The 12,397-nt window shown below is 45.3% G+C and overlaps 1 protein-coding gene across 1 annotated transcript; it reads left to right on the forward strand.

Annotated features, from left to right (window-relative positions):
• Window positions 1-9,945: 9,945 nt before the first annotated feature.
• Window positions 9,946-11,137, forward strand: ch25h (cholesterol 25-hydroxylase). Its single transcript, XM_085994032.1, has one exon. It carries the CDS (start codon window positions 9,981-9,983, stop codon window positions 10,806-10,808), a length of 828 nt encoding a protein of 275 aa, XP_085850158.1. The 5' UTR covers window positions 9,946-9,980; the 3' UTR covers window positions 10,809-11,137.
• The last annotated feature ends 1,260 nt before the right edge of the window (window positions 11,138-12,397 follow it).

Here is a 12,397-nt window from a genome sequence, read left to right on the forward strand (position 1 = left end):
TACACATTCCACACTCACACATTCCACACTCACACATTCCACACTCACACCTTCCACACTCACACCTTGCACACCCACACCTTCCAAGCTCACACCTTCCACACTCACACCATACACACCCACACCTTGCACACTCACACCTTCCAAGCTCACACCTTACACACTCACACCATACACACTCGCACCTTGCACACTCACACCATACACACTCGCACCTTGCACACTCACACCTTCCATGCTTACACTTTCCACATGCATACCTTCCACACTCACACCTTCCATGCTCACAACCATCCATGCTCACACCTTGCACACTTACACCTTGCACACTCACACCTTCCATGCTTACACCTTCCAAGCTCACACCTTCCAATTTACACATTCCACACTCACACCTTCCACGCTCACACCTTCCACACTCACACCTTCCAAGCTCACACCTTCCACACTCACACCTTCCACACTCACACCTTCCATGCTCACACCTTCCACACTCACACCTTCCATGCTTACACCTTCCACACTCACACCTTCCACACTCACACCTTCCATGCTTACACCTTCCACACTCACACCTTCCACACTCACACCTTCCATGCTCACACCTTCCATGCTCACAACTTACACACATACACCTTGCACACTCTCACCTTCCATGTTTGCACCTTCCAAGCTCAGACCTTGCACACTCACACCTTCCACACTCACACCTTCCACACTCACACCTTCCATGCTTACACCATCCATGCTCACACCTTGCACACTCATACCTTGCACACTCACACCTTGCACACACACACCTTCCATGCTTACACCTTCCAAGCTTACACCTTGCACACTCACACCTTCCACACTCACACCTTGCACACTGTTGAGATTCATGTATCTCTGGTAAACAGGATCAAGTGCAAACCAATATGGTGGGTATATTGTGTTTAATCAGAGTTTAGGATGGAATATAACACACTAGTAATACAGCAAAAACATACGACCGTGACAGGCAGCTGATATCGGACCCGGTTGGACAGACGGCTGGCATGCGTAAACAGTTCTCTGGCTTCAGGTCTCTCTCTCTTTCTCTCTCTCTTTGGCCTTCGATGGTGAGCATGGGATCACTCTTCAAAGAGCGTTCGACCAGCTGTTCGGCTCTCCCTTCCACCGTCTGTGTGCAAGTCCTTGGGGTGTCACTTTTTATTCTCTTCTTAGGGGTGGGCCTGAGGCCAAGTTATTGACAAGATCATTTAACCTATAGAGATTCCTCCAAAACTTTATCAACCAATGACAGCTTAAGTTCTTTGTCTTGGTGTTTGGAAGAAAGCCCTCCTCAAACGAAGGTCTCATTACTTCATCCTTGTTTTTACATTTTGAAGGTTCCTCCATTGGAATCCATCTTATCTCTTTTTACTCTCGCCCCCTTAATCCAGTAAGTGCAAGGCCCCAGTCAAAGCTGTCGCACATTAACCAGTCGCTATCTCACCATTCTGACCTTCACAAGTAAGGTCTATTATTTACTCCCTTTCTCTGCTGTGATCTTTTCTCTCAGAACTTTTACATTCCCATGAATTATGGTTTCGCGCTGCTTTCAGTGTTCAATAGCTGTTGCTTTATACTTTTTTTTCCCTTTCAAAAATACATAGCAACTTACAGCTGCTTGGGCTATCTCACCTTCATTTAACAAATCTGTGGAGATTATAATATGGTTATTAGTAATAATGGAAGAAACATAGGTTGGGCCTTTACTGGCCAAATTAAAGATACATTAACAAAGTCAAAACCCTAACTTACAAGCAACAGATAACTAGCCTGGCAGGACCATCCTATGGGCCCCCGTGTGGAATGTTTATGTTTCACCTAATCTAACTGATTAAAAAGACTGTCTCAAATTCTAATGCAAGCTTCCCAGGAAAACAAAACTTATTTAAAAGCCATATACATTTTTAGGCACCCCTAGTTTCTAACAACACTCACACCTTCCATGCTTACACCATCCATGCTCACACCTTGCACACTCACACCTTGCACACTCACACCTTCCACACTCACACCTTCCACACTCACACCTTGCACACTCTCACCTTCCACACTCACACCTTCCACACTCACACCTTCCATGCTCACACCTTGCACACTCACACCTTCCACACTCACACCTTCCATGCTCACACCTTGCACACTCACACCTTCCACACTCACACCTTCCACACTCACACCTTCCCCGCGCTCACACTGCCCACTCTCACACATTCCACAGTGACATCTGTGGAAGTGGTAGCAAGACATTTAGAAAATCATAATATAGTCAAGCAGAGTCAGCATGCTTTTATGAAAGGGAAATCATGTTTGACAAATTTGCTGGAATTCTTGGAGGATATAACGAGCAGGGTGGATAAAGGGGAACCAGTAGATGTTGTGTATTTGCATTTCCAGAAGGCATTCGATAAGGTGCCACATAAAAGGTTACTACACAAGATAAGAGCTCACGGGGTTGGGGGTATTATATTTGCATGGATAGAGGATTGGCTACCTAACAGAAAACATAGAGTCGGGATAAATGGGTCATTTTCAGGTTGGCAAACTAACTAGTAAGGTGCCATAGGGATCAGTGCTGGGGCCTCAACTATTTACAATCTATATTAATGACTTGGATGAAGCCAAATTTGCTGATGATACAAAGATAGGTGGGAAAGCAAATTATGCGGAAGACACAACAAATCTCTAAAGTGATATAGATAGGCTAAGTGAATGGGCAAAAATCTGGCAGATGCAGTTTAATGTGAGAAAATTCGAGGTTATCCACTTTGGTAGGAAAAATAAAAAAGCAAATTATTATTTAAATGGGGAGAGATTACAAAATGCTGAGGTACAGAGGGATCTGGGGGTCCTTGTTCATGAATCACAAAAAGTTAGCGTACAAGTACAGCAAGTAATTAGGAAGGCAAATGGAATGTTAGCCTTTATTGCAAAGGGAATGGAGTAAAAAAGTAAGGAAGTCCTGTTACAACTGTACAGGGTGTTGGTGAGACCACGCCTGGAGTACTGCGTACAGTTTTGGTCTCCTTATTTAGGGAAGGGTATACTGTACTTGCCTTGGAGGCAGTTCGGAGAAGGTTCACGAGGTTGATTCCGGAGATGAAGGGGTTGTCTTATGAAGAAAGGTTGAGCAGGCAGGGCCGATACTCATTGGAGTTTAGAAGAATGAGAGGGGATCTTATTGAAACATATAAGATTCTGAAGGGGCTTGACAGGGTAGATGCAGAGAGGATATTTCCCCTCGTGGGGGAATCTAGAACTAGGGGGCATAGTTTCAGAATAAGGAGGCACCCTTTTAAATCGGAAATGAGGAGGAATTTCTTCTCTCAGGGGGTCATGAATCTTTGGAATTCTCTTCCCCAGAGAGCTGTGGAGGCTGGGTCATTGAATATATTTAAGGTGGAGATAGACAGATTTTTGAATGGTAAGGGAGTCAAGGGTTATGGGGAGTCAGCAGGGAAGTGGAGTTGAGGCCAAGATCAGATCAGCCATGATCTTATTGAATGGCGGAGCAAGCTCGCGGGGCCAAATGACCTACTCCTGCTCCTACATTTTATGTTCTTATGTTCTTAAATTCAAACTGTTTTTGTGTGCTTCAGATTTTTTTCCTTCTGCAACAAGAGTGATGCAATGTCAGATATACCTGCAGCTTAAGTTAGGACAATCCAATATCCCACTGCACTTTCAGACTAGCTCCTTGTTTTTATGTTTTATAAGGCAGGGTTTGTTTGCTTTTGAACTGTTAGCTTTGTTGAGGCTCTGTCAGCTTTTTCAATGGTATTGGTCAACATCTGCCAGTTTTCTAGACTGACATGTATGCATAAGGGAATGATATGGAATTGAACATGAGGGTGAATAGGAGATACCCGAATGACTACTCCTTGGAGATTTTTACCAATGGAGGAAACTAACCATCAAACATCAAATGTATGTCATGTACGGTATGCCATTTAAAAATTAGTGAAGCAGAGGTTCAAGATAGGCTAAAGGGTTTGAAACCAATGAATCCATCAGGATGGATGAGCTATAAAGATGCACGAGTTAAAATTTGTGAAGCACTGACAATCATTTTGAGGAAGTTAATAAACACTGGGGAGATTCCAACAGATTGAAACATGCAAGAAAGGCAACTAGAGACCCATTATCCTTATCTCAATAATGGAAAAACTAATGGAATCAATAATCAGCAACAACAACAACAACTTGCATTCATACAACACCTTTAATATAATAAATATTCCAAGTTGCTTTATAGATAGGTGTATAAAACAGAAACCAAGCTGAGGAGGCAGAGTTTAGGAGGGATGACCAAAAGTTTGGTCGAAGAGTTGGGATGTGAGGAGGTTTTTAAAGGAGGAAAGGAGAAGAAATGGAAGAGTTTAGGATGGGAATTCCAGAGAGCTGGACTCCTCAGGTGGCTGAGGTGGAGCAACGGAAGAGAGGATGCACAAGAGGCCAGAGTCAGAGGATTGGAGAGTTCCGGGGAAGATATAGGATGGGAGGAGATTTCAGAGGCAACATAGGCAAAGCCAGGGAGAAATGTAAACACAAGGATGAGGATTTAAACTTGAGGGGGGAGAAATTCGGTGGAGCCGCAAACGGGGCGCCAAGCTCGCCTGGGCGCCGGAATTAGCGCAGCGATCGGAGCAGTTGCGACCGCCGGAAATTCAGCTTGAACGCCCCAAGAGGGACATGGGGGCGAGGCTCGAGGTGCTCCGTGTCCCTCTTAGGGCGCTGAAACTGAATATCGCAGCGCAACGTGCTGCAGCGCCACACGCTGCGGCACAGCGCACTGCGGTACTGCAGGCCTTCCTCCCATTCTTAAGGGGGAGGGGCCTGCACCAGCATAATCGGAGATTGCGAGTGCTGGCAAAAGAGCCCGGCACCGAGGAGAAGTGCCGGGCTCTCGGAAAACAGCCGGCACTGCCGCGGGGGGCGATCAGGAGGCCGGGGACGGAGGTGCTGGCAGGCGGCCGCCGTAAAAAACGGCCGCCCCGCACCTCCACCTTAATTTGCACCACTGCCACCACAGGAAGGCCCCGTGAACCGGGCGCGATTTGCGAACGGCGCTACAGAGGCGGGCGCTGTCGAATATCGAGATCGGGGCAGTAGCAGGGCGCTGCACACACCGATGATGTCATCGGTGGCGGCGCAGCGCAACAGGCTAACGCCGCCATTAGCGCCCCAGCTAAATATCGTGGGGGGGCGTGGCCAGCGGCGCTAAAGCCACTGAGTGCCCTCTTTAGGTGCTAACTGGTGGCGCAGCCCACCGAATTTCTAGGCCGAGGTGTTGGAGGCCGGGGCGCCAATGTAGTTATAGAAACAAAATGGTAGAGTACCTAAAAATGGTATTATGCAATGTATAAAAAATATGCATGGCTTTACAGTGGTTAGATCATAGAATCATAGAATGATACAGCACAGGAGGAGACCATTCGGCCCATTGTCTTACAGATATTTTTGAGGAGATGACACCTGAGGTTGACAGGAGGAAACCATGTGACATGGCTTCCCCAGGCTTCCCCAAGATTTTTTGATAAAGTATCGTACCAGGCAAAGTAAGTCCAGTAGATATCAAGGGTAAGGCGAATTAAAAACTGTTTTAAGGGAAAGAAGCAAAAGGTTTAGAGGAGCTAAATTGTAATGGGGAAATGATTGAGTGAGGCGCCCCAGGGTTTCCCTGCTTGTTACTAATACACAGAAATGACCTACATTTGCAGTCTCAGTGCAAGGTAGTTAAATTCACAGATGGCAGTGAACTAGGCGAGGACTGTGGGCTCAGATGATCTTCCTAAGATCTTGAAAGGAGAGCTTAACAGGGTTTGCATCTGAGTTGATCAATGCCAAATGAAACTCACATATGGACAATTGCATGATATTGAATATTGGAAGAAAGAATAGAATGCATGTATAGCCCGTAGGTGGAATAAAACTCGCCAAGAGGGAAAGCTGATAGCTCTAGATGTGTTAGTTGACTCATCGCTCAGCAAGCCCAGACAGTATAAGGTGTCGGTGAACAAAAAAAGGATGCCAGGGTATAATGTCAGATCAGTTAATTTCTATTCCCTGTAGTTATGCTGAAGTTACACAGTGCCCTAATCAAGAGTATTGTATATATGCAGTTGCTGTGACATAAGGAGGCTGTCCGTGTCCAGAGGCAGTTCAGGCCAGTGACACTATTCAGTTTAACTTCTTGCCGTGCCCACACTATGGAACCGGATTATTGTGCTTCCCTATTACTTGACTGGTTAAGTGAGAGATCAACCACTTGAGAAGCACACAATGAGCAAGTTTGCTGGCAACTCTTCATTGACCAGGGTTCTGCTGATAAGACGAATGAAATCTGAAAGGGCAAGCTTACCCAGTCTGTCTAAAAGTGGGAAACCCCCGCTTTCGATTTATCACTGCAATGACAAAAACACTCAAAATTAATTTCAGAAACTCATTTGTCACTTTCAATTTCATGTTTCTATTCATTTCTGGTACGGGAATATTTGGTGATTCACGAAAGTGAAACTCGGCGCGGAAAAGGCATACACAGCAGAATGTAAATGCTGAAAATCCCCAGGATCCTCCTTAAAGGACCATTGCCTCCCTCAATAATATTGGACAAACCCTTTTTATGTTGAAAGAGAAAAGCACAACGGTTATGCGATTATGTATTAGTTATACCATGTTGACCTCAAATTATGCATTGATGATATTTGACATGATTTACTGCATTAAATGTTTTTGCAAATGACACCCTGTGAAGTGTTTTTTTCACGAAGGCAGCATTCATTTAAAATGAGTTGCAGGAAATGATGCCCCGGAGCATGGTACATCGGCGAGACCATGCAGACACTGCGACAACGGATGAACGGACACCGCGCAACAATCACCAGGCAGGAGTGTTCCCTCCCAGTCGGGGAACACTTCAGCAGTCAAGGACATTCAGCCTCCGATCTTCGGGTAAGCATTCTCCAAGGTGGCCTTCGAGACACACGACAACGCAAAATCGTCGAGCAGAAACTGATAGCCAAGTTCCGCACACATGAGGACGGCCTCAACCGAGATCTTGGGTTCATGTCACGCTACATGTAACCCCACCTGATGCAGGGTCATCCAGACTCGAGTCGACATTGGCTTGTTCTCTCTACACAGATGCGGCCGGACCTGCTGTGATTTCCAGCCAAAAAAAATGTTTTTTGTCTGTTTTTTTGTTTTTCATACAGACCCCAGCATCTGCAATATTTGACCCCTTGTGACCCCACCTCATTGTTCTTTGATGTAATGTTTCCCTGACTGACCTGTTTGGACACCATTCACACCTTTGACTGCTGTGATTATCTCTCTGCCGAGGTGTGATAAATGGCAGTTGGAAAGGTTACCTGTAAACATCTGACATGATTCTCTGACTATATAAGCTGTGTCTTTATGCATTTCTCCACTTCACCTGAAGAAGGAGCAGCGCTCCGAAAGCTTGTGATTTCAAATAAAGCTGTTGGACTATAACCTGGTGTTGTGTGACTTCTTACATTCATTTAAAATGAAAAGTCTTGTCAACATTTCCAGGGACATTAGACGACAACTTTCTCTTCACTCACTTACTAACAGTAAGGGGCAGTCCAGAATTTCTACCTTCTGAAGAATAGAGTTTTCATTTAATTCTACACTCTCCCTCTCAAAAACATACAGGGAAAAAAATGAATGAAAATCGGTCATTTGTGTATAGAAAAATTACCTGGAGCATTCCCCCCATGACCGAGTTTCTTGCACGCTTGTGAAAATTATGAATTGCCCTCAAGTCACCACCTCAATAAGAGGCGGCCCCAAAAACATGGTATATATTGCTGCTTCATATCACTTGTACTACATTAACTTAAAGCGACCCTATCCCACAGGGTCTGAATAAAGCCGTTTAATTATTGTCACTGAATGGGGATTTTGATTCCTTTTATTTACTTAAACATTCTATTAATACTGCAACATAAATTCAAATAAATCCTTAATCGGATAATCGGAAACAGAAGGCACAGGAAACTGATCAACACTCTTAAAACCGATAGGTGGAATTTTCCAACAGCTTCGGGTTGTCCCATCCTTTAATTACTGTGACTTAGACGAAACTGAACCTTTCAGCAATCCATCCAAATGTAAACAGGTTAATGACTGCGGCAAAATAAAAGCACACTTCACTATCAGAAGAGATTAAACTCAATAGAGAGTTGGCAAGTGAAAACCAGGAACCTCCCCACAGTGGAAAAAAAATCAGTCACAGTGCGCCACTCATAGCTGGTTACGTAGCGCCCGTGTGATAGTGGAAAGGAAACAGATGAGAAATATAGCGAACTTATACTTGGTGGGGATTTTGTTTAGTTTATTCTTGGGGTATGGGTATTACTGGCAAGGCTGGCATTTATTGCCTATCCCTAGTTACATAGAATTCCATAGAATGTACAGCACAGAAAACAGGCCATTCTCGTGCCCCTGAGAAGGTGGCGGCGAGTCTCCTTCGACTGCAGCAGTCCTGTGATGAAGGTTATTCCACCTGTAGGGAGTTCCAGGAAAACGATTGCAAAGCTATTTGCTTACTGCATTCGGACCTTTCTCTGACTGAGTCTGTCCACTTTGCTTATTTTGTTCCTCTTCCTGGAGTTTCTTCCATTTCTTTCCTTCCTTTGCCCTTGTTCCCAGCCCGCCCACCTGTCAGATGTTACCAGCACTGAGATTGAGTGCTCATCTCATTATCTCATGGAAGCCAAATGTTTACCCCTTGGACACTCTTAAAGTAAGAAAAAAGAAAGACTTGCGCTTATATAGTGACCTCCCAGCGCGTTTTACAGCCAATGAAGTACTTTTGAAGTGTAGTCACTGTTGTAATATAGGAAACGAGGCAGCCAATTGCGCACAGCAAACTCCCACAAACAGCAATGTTTTAGTGATATTGATTGAGGGATAAATATTGGCCAGGACACCGGAGAACTCCCCTCCTCTTCTTCGAAATAGTGCCATGCGATCTTTTATGGCCACCTGAGAGGGCAGAGGGGGCCTCCGTTTAAAGTCTTATTCGAAAGACGGTACCTTCGACAGTGCAGCACCCCCTCAGTGTTTAGCTGATTTGACTGGTGCAGGTTTAAACTTTAAGAGCACCCCCTCAGTGCTGCTCTTAAAGTTTAAACCTGCACCAGTCAAGTCAGCTAAACAATTTGGAAGACCCCTAGTATAAACTAAGCATTTAATGTTAAAGGTAAATTTAGCGCTGCCAGGTGGTTGTGGTACACTGAACGGGAGCATGGGTTGAAGATGGGGATACAGCATTCTCGCATTAGCTCTTCAACCGAATGGGGCGGAACGCTGCGATCACTTAATTTACTCTTTATGGAATCGCTACACGGTTACCTATAGACAAACTGGTTAGATATCGATTTAATTCGATGTTAACAGTAATGTCTGTTGTGATGGTTTGGGGTCTTAATTCTGTCCGCCAGCCTTCACGTTCACAGCCCATTCCCGGATCCACGCTGGGAGCGCACGCTCGCAAACACACAGCGAGCAAAACAATCATTCCTTTTGAAACCATAATTTCTGTTTAATACTGTAACATTCACGAGTGGGTTAATCCAGGGCGCTGCGGAATAAAAGGGGACCCGAATGGAATGCTTTATTGCACATGGTCATTAAAACGCAGTCAGATTTGTTGGGTTCGGGAAAGCCTGTAAATTGTTCAACAGTGTATCATCGTCTTTTTAAATTAAAGGATCGTTTTTCCTGATTGCAATCTGGATGAGATTCTTCCATTTAGCTCAGTACCCATTCCGACACGCCGCCTGTGTAATGCGGAACTTGAGTCTGGTGGTGAACCGTTTCCTTACGTCGAGGAGAAAGTGTCAGAGGGAGGGGCCTCACCCTGAGGATTATAAAAGGTTCCCTTCTGATAAGCCGGCACAAACCACACAGCAGCCGCAACAATGAACAGCACCGCCGGGCTGGAAGCTGCACACAGCGGCAGCACGCTGGAGGAGGCTCCTCTCTGCTTGCAACCCGTCTGGGACCTGGTGCGGAGCAAGGAAAGCTGGATGAAGTCGCCTTTCTTCCCGGTGATCTTCGCCTTGGGGGTCTACGTGTCTTTCTGCTTGCCTTTCGTCACCCTGGACCTGCTGGCGACCCGGCTCACCTTCCTGAAGAAGTACAAGATCCAGGCTCAGAACAACCCCAGCCTGAGGATGATGGCCAGTTGCGTGGGGCAGACCCTGTACAACCACCTGGTCTATATCTTCCCACTGTCGGTCGCCCGCTGGTACTGGCGCCCGGTGCACTTGCCGGAATCGGCCCCCGAGCTCCCCGAGGTCCTGCTGGGCATCGCCGCCTGCCTACTTCTCTTCGACTTCCAGTACTTCATCTGGCACCTGCTCCATCACAAGGTGCCCTGGCTCTACCGGACCTTTCACAAAATTCACCACAAGTACACGGCCACCTTCGCCCTGACCACCGACCACTCGGGCGCCTGGGAGACCCTGTCCCTGGGCTTGTTCGCCGTCGTCAACCCGGCCATCCTGCGCTGCCACCCGCTCACCACGTTGCTCTTCTTTATCGTCAACATCTGGCTGTCGGTGGAGGACCACTCGGGTTATGACTTTCCCTGGTCGACGCACAGGCTGGTGCCTTTTGGACTGTACGGAGGGGCTCCTCACCACGACCTACACCACATGAAGTTTAAAACCAACTATGCTCCTTACTTTACCCACTGGGACAAGCTCCTGGGCACCTATGCCACACTACACAGCAAGTCCCACTGATTTGCTTGTATCTCATTTTGGTGAGGAGTGGGGGGGAAAAAGACAAATATCTATTATTATTGACTTTGGAAATGTATTGAGAAGGATTGGGACACTGCTGGTCAGTGAGCTCTATAAGATGGACTTAACAGAAGGCTAACATTCGTTTTGGTGAAGGTGTCTTAAAATGTACTGTTTGTTTTATTGTGAAGCACTTTAGTTATAAGAAGGACTTTATTTTTGATACTAAAATTGTTAATTTTTTATTGTTAAAATTCATGTCTAATATATAGCAGTAGGATTTTATACATTGAATATATTTGAATAAAATCTATATAGTTTGGATATAATTGCATTGGTGTGATGTTTGAAGATAAAAGTGTCTTAAGGGTCAAATGGTTCCACACATGCGCAGCACATTCAGCTTTCTGCTGATGGGGAAAGCTTCAATTTTACTGCAGTCCCCACCAATTCAAATGTCCACATTTAAAATGGGCAGTCATTTATATCAGCCAAAAAGCAATAACAGTTAGCCATTCGCTTTAACGGCAATTTCAAAGTTGCTGGTTGTAGTGTATTATGTGCTCCGTTTATATCGGGCAGCAGTAGCTGTCCAGAGAGATCCTCCATTGATATTATTGCCAGGAACAGGATAGAATTTATTGGAGAAACTCTGCAAACCCAACTCGGATTAATAGAAAGTACAGACCCCACCACATGTACACGGTGGATGGTAAATCCATCAGACTCCCTAATAATTTCTACCTCCATCAAAAATTAGATACACATTTCAATTGCACTCATTCAAGAGGGGACAGCCCTAACCAGAAAATATTTAGTAACAGTACTTGTCTATCAGATTCCACGATGTTTATTAAACGGTGCTCAAATTGTGCGATTCATTTTTCAAGAACTCTTAAATGTTGGTTACTAATAGTTTAAAAAAAAACAATTATTCAATGCAAATTTTAAACACAGACAGCACAATGATCTGTCATAGCGTTACCCCGTTATACGGGCCATGGCGTCTAATGGGCAATCGTGATTGCACGAACATACCCGTTATAAGTGGTTGGGATTGTAACAATCTTCAGCTGCGGGCGAGCTGCTGTTTTCGCGAGTCTAATGGCGGAGCAACGCAAATCATCGAGCAGCTTGTGGCGATTCGCAATTCACGGGGTATCTCTTCCTCTCCACAAGTTACACATTAATAACAACTTGCGCATTAAACTGCCCACAGCTGTCCATGCCACAAGTGTCTGCTCGTGCTCACTTGTGAGTTGTGAATCACCAGGTGAAAACACAACTAACTGTCTTACTGGATCCACTGAACTGCAAGTATCTGCTGGTGCGTGGCTGTACATCCTGTGACGGTGCACCCTCAGAACAAATGAGGTCCTCTGAGGAATCTGCCTCATGGATGTTCTGCAACACTTGCTGTACATGTGAAGGCCCTAGAAGGCAAAAGAAAGGGATATGATTTAGTCGTGGCAAAGTCACAATCTTGACAATCACCATGCTCAGTCTTCTCATAGTTCAATCATTGATGAAATTAAGTCAATATATGTGTGTCAGAGATATTTGTAATTCTGTCACCAGCTATCTGTGAG

The sequence above is a fragment of the Somniosus microcephalus genome, chromosome 8, assembly GCF_052327205.1.
Source record: "Somniosus microcephalus isolate GS21.2 chromosome 8, FLI_Smic_1.0, whole genome shotgun sequence".
NCBI classification, from domain to species: Eukaryota; Metazoa; Chordata; class Chondrichthyes; order Squaliformes; family Somniosidae; genus Somniosus; species Somniosus microcephalus.

Excerpts from the sequence above, each read along its gene's own strand:
- ch25h (XM_085994032.1), top strand. The coding sequence starts at position 9,981 with ATGAACAGCACCGCCGGGCTGGAAGCTGCACACAGCGGCAGCACGCTG.